Below are 14,531 nucleotides of genomic sequence, written 5' to 3' on the forward strand. Positions count from 1 at the left end.
AACTCAATACAGACAAGCACCTGTAGTCCGGATTGAACCTGGGTCCCTGGCACCGTAAGATAGCAACTCTCACTGCTGCGCCACCGTGAAGAAGTTTTCCAGTCAATGCAAAACCTCAAAGCACAAGCGAATGTTGTACATTTAAATGACATGAAGCACATATCCTTGCAGATTAAACAGGATAATTAAAGATAATCATAGTTCACTGCTGTACTATTTTTCTTTATTAGCTGATTAAATAGTTGATCCTAAATTCTATTTCTGATATATTAAATGTATTGCATAGTTTGCCATGAGTTTTCTATCGACCAAGGAGAATTTAGAAAACTTTTATGAACTTTTACCGAACAGCAAAATTGCACACGTGGTGAGGGATGAATATTAACCTTGCAGTGGGAATAAATAGTGCCGTTATGTGCTTGCACTGATCTCCAAAGACTGCTACAATCTCCCCAACACTTTTTCCTCTTCCTTTGTTATCTACCACTTTACTTATTTCAAGCAACATTTTTTTCTATTAGTTAATTAGGTAGAAAGTCCTTTGTTTCCTAAATGGAATTGGGCAAGACTACACCTGTGAGATTCAGCTGGCAGTCAATGAACCATACCACTCAGAAAACTTAGTTTGTTTCTACCTAAACTCATAGATCACAAAGCATAGAATGAAAGCGTGACATGTTTCCCTGGCACTTTTGAAGCCTGAAAATTCCTTCCTGGTAAGCAATATAATCAATGTCACAAGAGCACTTAACCTTTCAATCCATTTGAATCTGCCACATACATCAATGTTGGAACTCTCCTTCTGGCACAAAAATATACTAATTATTGATCAGACAGGTGAGTTCCATTTACTAAAGGCAAATATTCCGGTCAACCAAAAACAGAATACTGTATTATAAAAGACACAAAGTGCTGGAGTAACTCAGCAGGTCAGACAGCATGTCTGGAGAACATGGGTAGATGAAGTTTTGGGTCATGACCCTTATTTAGACTGATTGTGGGGGGGAAGAAGGCTGGAGGAGAAGAAGGGCAGAACTCAATCTGGCAGGTAATAGGTTGATACTAGTGATAGGGTTTTTTTAATAAGCAGTTGGTTACAATGGCCAGAGATGAAAGGACAAAGTATGGACCAAAAGGATTGAAGAGGTGTGAATTGTGAAGCTAGAGGAAGGAATGTAGGTGGAAGAGGAAACCTGCGAGGGCTGGTTTGGGGGAAGAAGTTGTAGTTAACTAAAATTAGAGAATTCAATATTCATACCGATGGGTTGTAAGCTACCCAAACAGAATATAAGGTGCTGTTCCTTCCTAAAAGAAAAGAGGTGACTGGTGGTAGGATCTTGTTGGAAGTCATAGAAATGTCCGAGGATGAAGTGTTGGATGCACACACTGGCGGCTGAAAGGTGAGGACCAGGAGAACTCTATCTTTGTTCCGTCTGGGGAGAGGAGTATCAGCAGAACTATGGAACACAAGGGAGATGCAGGTGAGGCATCCATCTATATCAGCAGGGGGGAAACCATGTTTACTAAAGAATGAGGACATCTAGAATGGAAAGCCTCTTCTTGGGAACAGATGAGGCAGACATGGAGAAATTGATATTAGATGACAGCATCTGCGGAAGAGGTAGGGTCCATATATTTGTCGGAATCGGTAGGTATATAGTAGAAGTCAGTCTATAGTCTGCCCCCTGTGATGGAGACAGAGAGATCAAGAAAGGGGAGAGAGATGCCAGAGATAGTCGAAGTGAGCGGATGGAAGTTAGTGGTAACGTTAATCAATGAGTTATGCACGGGTGCAGGAGGCAGCTCCATTGCAGTCATTGATGTAGTGGAGAAAGAGTTTGGGGATGGTGACAGTGTACGTTAAGAATTGTTCAACATAACCGACAAAAGGACAGGCATAGCTGTAGCCCATGGCTACAATTTTAACTTGGAGACACTGAGAGGAGTCAATGGAGAAGTTGTTGAGGGTGAGGACAAGTTCCGCCAGGCGCAGGAGGATGTAAGTAGAGGGAAATTGATTGGGTCTCTGTTCAAGGAAAATTTTTAAAGCTGAGTATTTTTGAATAGGATAATTTGGGCATATAATTGTATAAAATTGGTATTTTTAGTGGAGATTGACAGGTTCCTGATTAGTAAGGGAGTCAAGGATGACGGCAGGAGAATGGTGTTGAGAGGGAAAGATCAGCCATGATTGAATAGCAGAGTAGACACAATGGGCTGAATGGCCTAACTCTGCTCCTATGACATGAACAGGAGAGCACAAAGACCTTTCTGGTGGGGGACAGAGGTGTAATGAAACTGAATGTCCTTAGTAAAGGTGAAACAATGGGGGGTTAGAAATTGAAGGTTATTGAAGTGTTAACGGGCACGAGATGTCTCAGATGTTGGTCAGAGGGGTTAGACGGGGGGATAGGATGCAATCAAGGTCTGCAGGGTAAAATGAGGACATTGCAAGGGAGGAATATCAATTTATGAGGGAAGTGGAGGAAGGGCAAGATGATAGGGAGAGCTGCAGACGATGGTCATTGTGGAGGATTTTAAGACTTTCCCACTGCATTTCACAGCAGTGTTCCAGGGAGAGTTAGGTCCGATGTAACAAAGACTCGGCTCTTAACAAATTGGTTAAGACTTGCTTCCCTTCCTTGTACAATTTAAAAAGATCATCATCCATTGTGCATTATACACCGATTGACATCACAATGGCACTACACCCACATAAACTAATTTCTGATTACAATTCTATCACATTGGCATAAAAATAATGCATTACATTCTTGATGTCATCATAAAGAAAGCACAATATCCTTGGAAGATTGAGATTTGATATGTCAATGATGACTCTCTTGAATTTCTTGGGGTGTATGGCAGAGAATCTATTGACTCATTGCATCAAATCCTGGTGCAATGACAGAAGTTCACTTGCACCCCCTCTAACTTCATTTAGGTTTCCCAATGTGGCCTCCTCTACATCGGCAAGACCAAGTGTTGATTAGGCCATGTTGATCTTTCTGTCCTGGCCTCCTCTATTTCTACAATGGGGCCACAGGCAAATTGGAGGAATAGCACCTCACTTCCCACTTGGGTAGCTTCTAACCCAATGATATGAACATTGAAGTCCCAAATTTCAATTTTACGTAAATGACTGCCCCCTCCATCAACTTCCTCCCCCCCACTGCTCCAGCTTACCCCCTCCCACCCCCCCCACACACACCACAATCAGTCTCAGGAAGGGTCTCGACCCAAAACATCGCCAATCCATGTTCTCTAGAGATGCTGCCTGACCCACAAAGTTACTGCAGTACTTTGCGTCTATTTTCGTAAACCAGCTTACTTGTAGTTCCTTGTATCTCCATGAGTTGAGTTTAGTTTCTTGTCAAGTATGTGGAGGTACAGTGAAAAGCTTTTGCTGCATGCTAATCCAGTTGCAGAGACAATGCAAGATTACAATCAAGCCATCCACATCATGCCAATACATGATCATGGAAATAACGTTTAGTGCAAGATAAAGTCCAGTAAAATCAGATAAAAGATAGTCCGAGGGTCTCCAATGAGGTGATGGTAGCTCAGGACTGCTCTCTAGTTGTTGATAGGATGGTTTAGTTGCCTGATAACAGCTGGGAAGAAACTGTCCCTCAATCTGGATGTGTACATTTTCACACTTCTATGTCTCTAATCCCCTCCACAGATGCTGCTTGACCCACTGAATTCTTCCAGTTGTCTGTTCTTCTATTCAAGATTCCAGCACCTGCAGTGTATTTCATCCCGTCTTTATATTTGACCAAATACCAGAGATTCTGTATATATGTAATTTAAGAGGAATGAACTGCAAGAAAAAATATTTAATTACTCCACCCAATTGTCATTGTTGTGGATGATGGGACAGATGATTTTTTGGCTGCTGAGGAAGAAACAGACTTAAATTGTTCACTTCATAAATTTAAAGTATAATTATTGAAAAAGCAAAGAACTGGTAGTTGCCAGAAATCTGAAATTAGATCTAATTCTTTTCATATTTCACACTATGCTCTAAAATAAAATATTGGCCAATTGCAACGTCTTTAAATTATCAGTGAATGACACATTTACAAAAACTCACTAGAAACAGTGATTTCACTCAAGGCTATAATTTGAAATGAATTTATTAAAATTATTTTATTCACCCACGCCAGACCATTTGTTGAGGCACAAACCACATTTATTCCTTCTAACAAAAGGAAGAACAGAATGGTATGATTTTGAGCTATATCCATAAAAACAGAAAATGATGGAAACATTCAACAGGTCAGACAGCATCTATAGGCAGCACATTGGTGCAATTGGTGGAGCTGCTGCCTCACAACAACCAGAGACCCAGGTTTGATCCTGACCTTGGCTGCTCTCTGTGGGGAGTTTGTACATTCTTCCTGTGACTATGTGGGTTTCTTCCGGCTGCTCCAGTTTCCTCCCAGCCCCAAAGACGTGTGAGTTTGTAAGTTGATTGATCACTGTAAATTGCCCCGAATGTGTCGGGTGTGGATGTGAAAGTGGTGTAATATAACTAGTGTGAACTGGATGCTGAGTGTCGAAGGGCCTCCTCCTTGTTCTATCTTTAAACTTAAACTAAACTACAGGAAAATAAACAAAAACATCTTCACAACAGTTGCAAGCAGACATGCAGAGTGTTTCCAGCAGCTTCTGTTTTTTTTAAAAAAGATTTCCAGCATCTGCAGTTTCATCCGTAATGGTGTTGGATGGTTATCACCCAGCTCCGGCCAAAGCAAGGGAACCAAACACCTGAAGCACTCAAACCATTCAGAAGCAAATGCCTACCCAGAACATTAATTATACAGGATACATGTGGGATAACGTCAATTTGCACAATTAAAAAGGGATGCAAAATAAACGTGCATCAGAGTACATTTGGTGTGTTTTTGTAATTTCAAAAATAAACATTATTCGTGATAAAAATATGGGAAACAACAATGCAAAATTCTTGATACGTTCTTAGTATGTCAATATTGCTAGTGTTATTCCCAGTAGTATTAGCACCTCGTTACACGTTTGTTTTTATTTTCATTTGGAGTGGGGGGTTTTTATTTACAAAAATGAATTTATCCGGAATGAAAAATATATACAGGGCAAAAACTTTGCTGTGGGTTGCCGTGGGTTGTGAACTTGTCGACACCGCTGAGGCCCGGTGGCCATTTTGTGAATGTGAGTGCGAGGTGGAGACAGGATTGCAAAGGAGGAGCTTCTCTTCCGCCCGCCTATCTACCCCCCCCCCCCCACCTCCCTCCAGTCTCTTTCCGTCAGCCTTTTGCGCTGGCACTCCTCATTCCCCTCGGTATTACTCACGGCGGGAAGTTGTTGCTGCCGCCTTCTCCTCGGTCAGCGCCGCGTGTTTGAAAGGCTCGCTCGCGGCCGCCCCCAACCGTCGCCCGCCAACGGCCGCCATCGCTGCCCCTTCTCGTCGTGTATCTGTGCATCAGGCGGGCGTGTGTGCGATGGACGGGTAAGTTGATGGTGGCCTCTTGTGTTTTTTTCCCCTCTCCTCTTCCTCCTCGGCCGCGGGCTTACGCTGGCGCCCAGGCTCGACGACGCCGTCTTGTTTTCCTTTTCAACATATATTGCTGTGTCCGTGGAGGATAACTTTATGGTATTACACAAGTGACATTTTGTAGTCCGATCACGTTGGGATTTCAAGACAGTTCGGTCAAGAGTTTTAATTTTATACTCTTAACTTCGATTTTTTTTTTGTACGTTTATTGAGCCTTTTTTTAAAACAAATAATAAAAATGCTCAGCTTGGACGAAGCACGATAATTAATTCACGGTGCATTTTTAATGTTTTGCAAAGACGTAAATGTAACGAGAGAGTTTATTTGTGAGTGCGTTTCGTTTTTTTTAATCAAGGGAAAGTTCACCGCTACCATTGAAGCCAATTCTGTCTGCAACTATGTGGTTTGTGGTAATGAGTGAGGGGCTGGAGGGTGAGTGCTAGTTTACTAGTCAAAGTACGATGGCTTTTCCCCCTACACTCTTGTCTCGCTTTGTACGAGCGACCGTGATTCAGATTGTAGTTTGGTTTGCACGATACCACCATGCTGGCAGGAAGAGCCTTCCCCATTATGAAAGCTTAGAGACTTTTTCTGCTCTCTTAACTCGAGTAGCTTCGTCTATGCTCTCCCCTTGGCCTTTAAGAAACAAAAAAAACTCCTGCAATCATAAACCATAAGCTGAACTTTCTACAAGCTTTCCCTTTTGTTAAAATTCATTTTTAATTTTATAAATTATTCCACCAACCCATCCCCTGTCTCAAGTTTCATTGTGTAAGTAACTGGAGCTTTAACTTTTTTTTCTCACGTTCTCTTTCCCCTTTTCCTTCCCTACAGCATTGTCACCGATCTTATAGCAGTCGGTTTAAAGGTAGGAGTCTTTTCTCTCTTTCTAACTTTACTTTTTTTCCCTTTATTAATTTCATGCATTCTTCTTGTGTTTATATGCTTTGAAAAGTTCAGCCTTGAATCTCTTGCCTTTTGTGTTTCATTGTGTCGCTTAGAGGTTTTTTTTCCTCCTTCACCATTGGTTTACCGTCACCATTTTCTGGCAGGGCTGCTGTTTCAACAACAGCTTCTCAAACAATTAGTCATAGGGTTGGCAGCAATGGAGCCGTTTCTCATCGCTAAAGGATTATGTGAGGGCCCGAAAAGCTTTTGCGACGATTATAGGTAACTTGGTCACGTTTTTACTGAACCTGGTCACCAACTTGAAACAAGAGATTAACGCACTAAACAACAGGAAGTGTGTAGCTCTTGTTAAAGGAGGAACTGGTGGGGTTTTTTCCTATACTGTCGGGGTGATACTTTCGTGAGCTATTTGATCTGCGTCGTGGTTTACAAGAGAACTGCGTGAATTAAAAAAAATCCACTGAAGCTACGCGACGTGCAATTATCAACGCGCTTAGTTCTTTAACACGAGTCTGGGAAAATTATGATGCGTTTTAAGTGTGTGATCTGCATTGAGGTAGTTTTCCCTTGGGGCTGTGCGCAGCCAATAACTGGTGATGTTTTCTGTTCATAACCGTGCCCATTGTTGGTCTCAAGGGACAGAAGTGTACATCAATCTCCGCTTCTTGATTTAATGGATCCCCAGGAGAAATTGTATACAATAATACACAAAATGTAATTTTCCTATGACACAAACTTATATCAGTGAGGGAACAAACTACAAGAAACAGACGCAAACTTGATGATGAAACATAGAGAAACTCAGCGGATCAGGTAACACCTGTGTGGGAATGTACAGATTATGCTTTGGGTTGAGACCTTTGTTCACACTGGAGTAGTGGGAAGAAAGCTGGAAAAGAAGACCGCCTGGCAAGTGATAGGTGGAAGATAGACACAAAAAGCTTGAGTAACTATCTTCGGTTTAAACCAGCATCTGCAGTTCCTTCTTACACAAGTGATTGGTGAATACAGGAAAGGTGCTCAAGGCCAGAGGTGAAAAGGAGACAAAATGGGCATTAGATAAATAAAGGAAGAGAAGTGAAATGTAAAGCCTGGACAGATATTGGTGAAAGAGGGTGGGGGGGCATGGGAAAGGGGGAGGGGTTATTTTAATTGGAGAGTTCAATCTATGGGGTTGGTTTCCACACCTGATTAATTGTAGGTTGTAGAATCTATGTGTGGATGCAATCTTTTATGACCAAGCTGGTAGCCAGGTCTGGACATACAAGGACATACAACTTGTCAATTGGTACCATTTACTGGTGAATGATTTCTCTGTTCCCAAGTAAAAATAATAATATCTTTTATTGTCATTGCACATATGTGCAACGAAATTTGGTATGCAGCTTCCATCCGATGTCATAACTTAAACAACTAATAAAATTTAGATTTAGATACCCCGAGAAACATGATTTATAAAAAGAACAGTAAAACAGTCTAAAGTGCAAATGTGTCTGTGCCGGGTCGATGTGCGACGTGACCATCCGAGGGAGACAGTTCGTGGGGGTGGGGTCTTGATACTTCAGCATGTTATGCCATTAGTGCTGGTTTTCAGATCATTTCCTTTGCTTGCAGAAAATATTATGGTGGACATGGGCAATTTTCAATGCAGTTGTTACCCGAGGGCTTCTGCAGTGAAAGAATAATTTCAGATAAAAATATGTAATGTTATAGCTGAAGTTTGGATTCATTTTTAAACAGAATTTAAGGTTGAACCAGGATTTTCTTTTAATTCAGCAGAAACATTGAGCTGTTAATATTTTATTGATCAATTGTTAGTGACCCGGACAGAACTTTTGTTCATGCTGTTGGTTAGTAGCTAATGTTTATTTGTACTTGTAGAACTAATAATTTCTTGAGGGTTTGATAATTGTTTTTCATAAGACAAGCTACACACACCAGGCCTTCATGAACAAGGATATCTAATTCAACAGCATGTTGTCAACTGTGTTACATGGGTATGGACATCTAAATCGGTTCAGTCCTGATGTAGAGTTGTGAATCTGTGGAATTCTCTGCCACAGAAGGCAGTGGAGGCCAATTCACTGGATGTTCTCATGAGAGAGTTCGATTTGGCTCTTGGTGCTAAAGGAATCGAGGGATATGGGGAAAAAGCAGGAACGGGGTAGATGATCAGCCATGATCATATTGAATGGCGTTGCTGGCTCGAAGAGCTGAATGGCCTACTCCGGCACCTATTTTACTATGTTTCTATATTTTTTCCCATGTAGAATCGCAACCAAAATGTCGGTTTCCACCTTTTTCCCCCACTGGTGCTGCTTTTAACTAGCTGATTTTTACATCTGCGATCTCTTTTGCGTTCAATTTAAATTGTTTTATATTTTTTTTAAATCACCCAAAGGTTCCACTCTTCGGGCAAAAGATGGGCCGATTACACCAGACTCTGCTATATGGTGGGATAAACTTGGAACAAATATCTAGATTCAGTTGATTGCAAATTTGAGTTGCCATACTTTGCAGCTTGGTACATGTTGATGTTCATCTGGTTCCAGGAGGAACAAAGCAATTGACCACTATTGTACAGTAGTAACAATAGGTTGCTAGAATACACAATTCTTGATTTGAATAAAGGCTAGTCTGTGCCTTGGGTGGGTTAAGAGAATGTCAAATTGTACTGTATTGTAAGAGCAATTGGGGTAAGGAAAATAGCTTTGATCTTTGGGAGTCATGTTTTAGGTTACAATCTTTGACACTTGAAATTTCCGGACATGATCTTTTAATGCAGCAAAAACTATTAATGGTCAAGATACAGTTTTTGACATGTAAGCATATTAAAGCCACTGACTAGCACAAAAACATGTTCTTTATCCAGTCCATGAATTTGAGATTTAAATTTATTTGTGTCGTGTTTGGGTGTTAACCTCCAAGCGGGCATTATGTTCAATTATAGTCTCAGTTTGTATTACAACAGGTTATTTGTTGCATAACAATTGTTGTATCTTTTAGTGTCTGTAATTCCATATTTGGATTGAGATGGTCTTTGACAGCATATGGAGTGAGTGGGAGAGTGCTTTCTGCCTACCAAACTAATCTGGAGTTGTGCGGGTGACAATTGAGAGCCTTATTTATTGACTGAAGTAGAATGAAGCTGGCTGATGGCTTTGATTAGTTCATTTGAATGGCACAATACCCCAATTGTTAATTAGTAGGGCTGAAATACAGCACACAACCAGCCTAAGAACTGGTTTTGGTGATTTTTTTTTTGTTTTGTGAAATCAATTTTGCAGCATGAATAAGCGAGTTCGGTATTCCTAAAAACGCGAGGAATCATGGGATTTGTCAAAGGTCGAACGCCATAAATATAAATTGAACGAAGCGCTGTAGATTCAACGAGTATAGTTTGGGCCTGATTTTTTTAGTCTTTTCATGGGGTGACTGAAGGGGAGGGGGGGGGGGGGGGGGGGGGGGGGGGGGGGGGAAGCGCCCCTGGACCGTCCCCCCACTCGAGTGGGGGGGGATTTTCTCACTTGTGTATGAAGGAACTGCAGATGCTGGTTTAAAGCAAAGACCGATGGGACACAGGCCCCCAGGGCGGAGAACCACAGCCAGCGCCAACTCTCACCCAACCCACTCCAACTGCAGAGAAACCCCCTCCCCGATGGGCAGCTAGGGCGACAAGTGCCAGTTAGCCCACGGCCTGGCTGAGCTCCGCACCAATGGTTTCTGCCCCTACGGTACCCGCTGCCACTTCATCCACAACCCTGAGGAGGAGCGAGGGCCCTGGCCACGCCTGCGCTAGAGCGCCAGCCTGGGCTCTGCCTCCTCCAGCCCAGCACCAGACTGGTCAGCGCTGCAGGCGGCCTTCAGCCCCGACCTGGAGTTAGAGCTGGCCCGGACTCTGGGCTTGGGGCTGGGCAAGGGAGGGGGAGAAGGTTGCTGCTGCAGCCAGCACCACCATCACCAACAGTACCCGCAGTTCCAGCGGACGCACAGCCTGCCCATGGCCAGCAGGAGCCCGTCCGCAGACTCTAACCAGGACGACTCCAGCAGCAGTGGCTCAGAGTCGCCAGTCTTCGAGCAGAGCCGGCGGCTGCCCATATTCAGCAGGATCTCGGTGTCGGACTGAGGGGAGGGGGATGCTGGCCAACTGGGCAGGACAGGCAGAGCCGAGCTGCAGTGCCGGTTGCAAGTCCAGGGCCACCCTGGACACCTCCAGACAGGGACGGGACACCGGGGAGGGGACGGGGATGGCCCAACAGCAACTCGACAGCGCCCGCAGTGATGGAGAGCCGGGCCCGACCCTGACTACAGATGAAACGCAAGCCTGCACACAATGCAGCACCATCGTTGCCGAGACTGTTTTATAGTCAGTGACCTATGACCTGGGCATGCGCAGTCAGAATACCGAACTCGCTTATTATCAAGTGTATGCTTTTAAATTTGGTTGTTCCTTGATTCATTAGCATTTTGCAATTCCACTGTCGGCTAGATCATAAATGATGGCTGCCTCACCAGCAGTCTGTCTTGTCCCTTCTCTGTTTTTATTATTTTAAGTGTGTCTTGAATGTTTGCTTTATGTGGGGGGTGGGGGGAATTGGTGGAAACCTTTTTCAGTCACTTACCTCGATGGAGATGCGATTTTTCTCCATGTCGCATCTCCTCCTACGGCCTACAACGTGGAGTTGTGCGGCCTTTCCTGGAGACCGGCCGTGAGCTTCAAGCCGCAGATGCGGCACGGACTTACCATCGCGGAGCCTGGGATCTTTTGCCGAGGATCGCCATTGTTGGAGCATCGACCGTGAGGTCTGTGGACTTTTAACACTGTGAAGCACCGGTCTCCGGTAAGAAGCGGACAAATCGGGAGTGTTCCTATCCGGCCTAACGCCGGAGTTTCGATCATCCCGACGAGAGGGCTCGAACAGCGGATCGTCGGCAATGGCCCCGTTCAACGGCCCCGACTACGGGTGAACAGGAGGAAGATGACTTAACTTTATTGCCATCCATCACAGTGAGGAGTGTGGATGTTTATGCTAAACTTTATTTTATGTGCTGTGTGTATTTGGCTGTATTGTAACTCAAATTTCACTGTACCTTAATTGGTACATGTGACAATTAAATTGAATCTTGGTTCCTTTTGTGTAATCTTTGGGTGTTCAGTACGTTTAAGAGCCGATCTAGTTGAGAACAGTAGAAATTCCAGTGCAGATACCAGTGACTGGTAGCCGTTTTGTAAGACTATGCATTTTAAGCAAGGGCTATCTTGTCTGGTCAATTTACAGCATCTTGGCCAAATACGTCTGGTAAGGTGTTTAAGAAGGAACTGCAGATGCTGGAAAATCGAAGGTACACAAAAAAGCTGGAGAAACTCAGCGGGTGCAGCAGCATCTATGGAGCGAAGGAAATAGGCAACGTTTCGGGCCGAAACCCTTCTTCAGTCTGAAGAAGGGTTTCGGCCCGAAACGTTGCCTATTTCCTTCGCTCCATAGATGCTGCTGCACCTGCTGAGTTTCTCCAGCTTTTTTGTGTACCTCTGGTAAGGTGGTCCCTTGGATGTTTTCTGAAACTTAAAATAAATAGTACAACTGTGACATTTTGATTCAGAAAGTCTGTTCACCCTTTAGTCTCTGTATGACATTTAACTTGATTCAAGGATGATTGGTGACTTCATTTAATTGACTTTAGTGTGCATTTCTTAACTCACAACAAGATGTCAGTATCAATTCTTGTAATTTCTGTAAGCTTGTTACTGAGCGAGGACCAGGATGGCCTTTGTGTGAATAAAAAGCTACTTGTTAAATGGCTTAACTGAAAATTCATACATGTCTGTGTATTTTAGACTTGCCAGCAAGTATGTATTATGAGATGGTGTTTCTTGATTTTTTATTCTATTACTATTATTAAGTTTAAAGAAGAGAGAGATTTATCCACTATCGATAACTGTTGGATCTTTAAATAGCTTTTTGTTAACTAGTAAAACATGGCGATTTTCCATTGGGAAATGGACTATTTAACCGTGCCATTCTACATTGTTTTGTAAATAGTTTTTGGCATAGTTGGCTTTCTTGGTGTTGCATTCTTCCAAAGTTTTTTCTTTCAGAGATGTCAATGGATTCTTGTATCTCCAGGACACACTGTTAAATATAATGGGAATCTAACTGATTTTCACAATTTTATTCAGCATATTGTAACAGTGTTATGCACATATTTACATTATGAATTCTGTACTTAAAATCCATAATTACTGCAACAAGAAATTAATGTAATTCCTTTAATGGCAGGCCATAACACGAGTGTTGGTGGTAGTTCAAGAACAGAATCCATCCTTTTTTTTAAATCCACGTATTTCTTATTTTCACCTACAGATTTTCTACAGCCCAGCAGCCAATCCAAATGTTATGTACAATTTACGAAAATGGGGGAAATTAATTAGATATTATGGTTTGCTAGAGCACCATCTGTTCATCTCTATGGGTATTATTTTTATGCTCTGTAGAAAATTGATTATCAAACTGTTTTGTTTTGTCAGTTCAAAAACCAACAATAAAGGATGACACAAAAAGCTGGATTCAAGTAAGTCAGCAGATCAAGCAGCATCTCTGGAGAACATAGATAGCTGATGGTTTGGGTTGAGACCCTTAATTTTTTTTTTTAAAGTCACTTGGCCCCCAAGTTTCTCCATTTGCAACCTACAGAGCTCCGAAGTACTTTTATGAAGGCAGTAGAAATTTTTGAAAAACTATGTTTGCTTTTTTGTCCATACAATTTTGAAAATAATTCCTTGCACTCTGGGTATCATTAAGTTTGATCTTAAACATGTACACATAACTAAAACTCTGATCTTGTGCTCTTCTGGTTTTGTATTTGTGCAAAGACGCTACGTGATAGCGCTACGATTTTCGCCACCTTATTCACCATTCTCCTTTGCTACAAGGGCAACAGGTTTTGTTCCGATCGATGGTATATTTTTAATATCTTGAAAACCGTACATGCGCAAATTGGTGCCCTTCTATCAGTCGCCTGCCTCTCCCGGCGTGGAGAATATAAAGCTGAAGGAGCTGAATGAGCATCACTAATGCTCTCGCCCGGCAAGGAGAATATAAAGCTGAAGTAGTGGAGTGAGCACAACCCTCTCCTGGCTGGAACGGCGTCGGTGGGCGCTTCTGTGGTGCTCGGCCGCGTTGTCCGACCCAGGCTTCTGCCCGTGAGGCCCTGGCCGGGTTTCTACGCAGTGATCCAGGAGGCATCGAGACCGCAGCGGTGAGGCCTCACGAAGATGGGGCCGTGGCGGGGCCTCGTGGCGGCGGTGGGGTCTTTCCGAATTTCAAAATCCACGGAAAACTCATCAGAAAACTTCCTCTTTCCCCCCCAGTTTTTTTCAATCTCGTGTCTGGTGGAGGAGGAGGGGGAATAGAGGGAGAGGAGTGGGGGAGGTAGGGAGTGAAGAATAGATGGAGAGTGGGGGAGGAGAGGAGGGATAGTGGGGGGGATAAGGGAGGTGAGTGGGGGATGGGGGGTTATGGAGAGGAGAGCAGTTACGGAGGGAGGGTGTGACAGGGTAGGGGAAAGGGGAGGGAGGGATGGAGGAGAGGGGAAAGAAAAGGGAGGGTGAAGAGGAAAGGGAGGGAGTGCTGGGGGATGAAGATATGAGCTGCGCTTGCGCAGTTGGGGGCTATGCGTGAGTGGTGGAATATCGCGTTTGGGGAACGGGTGAGTGGTGGAATATTGTGTTGGGGAGCAGACCCAACGGGCTTGCACTTAGTCTAGTAATGAATAAATTTGTGGGCTTCTGTTCAATATATCAAATAATGAACAAGAGCCGATTCAATTTTCTCGCTATAACAAAAAGCATCTCTGGAGATAAGCAATGGGTGATGTTTCGGGTCGAGACTCACACACAATAAAGGGCGCAACTAATTCATGTCATAAATTGATGGGATGCCTCGTTTTATTCATTGGGGTGTTATAGGAGTACAGGTCCACCACTGATTTTCTGGCAACTACCCCCCTCCAAATGTGTTGCCTCGGTCAGATTAGGCGGCCAATCTCAACCTTGTTGAGACTTCTGCGCCGGTCGATGGGTGGAATT

At 43.4% G+C, this 14,531-nt stretch overlaps 1 protein-coding gene across 3 annotated transcripts in view; it reads left to right on the forward strand.

Annotated features, from left to right (window-relative positions):
• The first annotated feature begins 5,287 nt into the window (after positions 1–5,287).
• The window catches only part of ptbp3 (polypyrimidine tract binding protein 3), a 72,761-nt gene continuing 63,517 nt past the window's right edge, over positions 5,288–14,531 (forward strand). For 2 of the 3 annotated variants that reach the window (XM_055632437.1, XM_055632438.1), the window contains exons 1-2: positions 5,357–5,491; positions 6,371–6,404. In XM_055632437.1, the coding sequence (XP_055488412.1) occupies positions 5,484–5,491; positions 6,371–6,404 (42 nt within the window). In that variant the 5' untranslated portion in view covers positions 5,357–5,483. Of the gene's footprint in view, positions 5,492–6,370; positions 6,405–14,531 lie in introns of all 3 variants that reach the window. The other variant, XM_055632439.1, reaches the window with a different exon arrangement.

Source organism: Leucoraja erinacea, chromosome 3 (assembly GCF_028641065.1).
Source record: "Leucoraja erinacea ecotype New England chromosome 3, Leri_hhj_1, whole genome shotgun sequence".
NCBI classification, from domain to species: Eukaryota; Metazoa; Chordata; class Chondrichthyes; order Rajiformes; family Rajidae; genus Leucoraja; species Leucoraja erinaceus.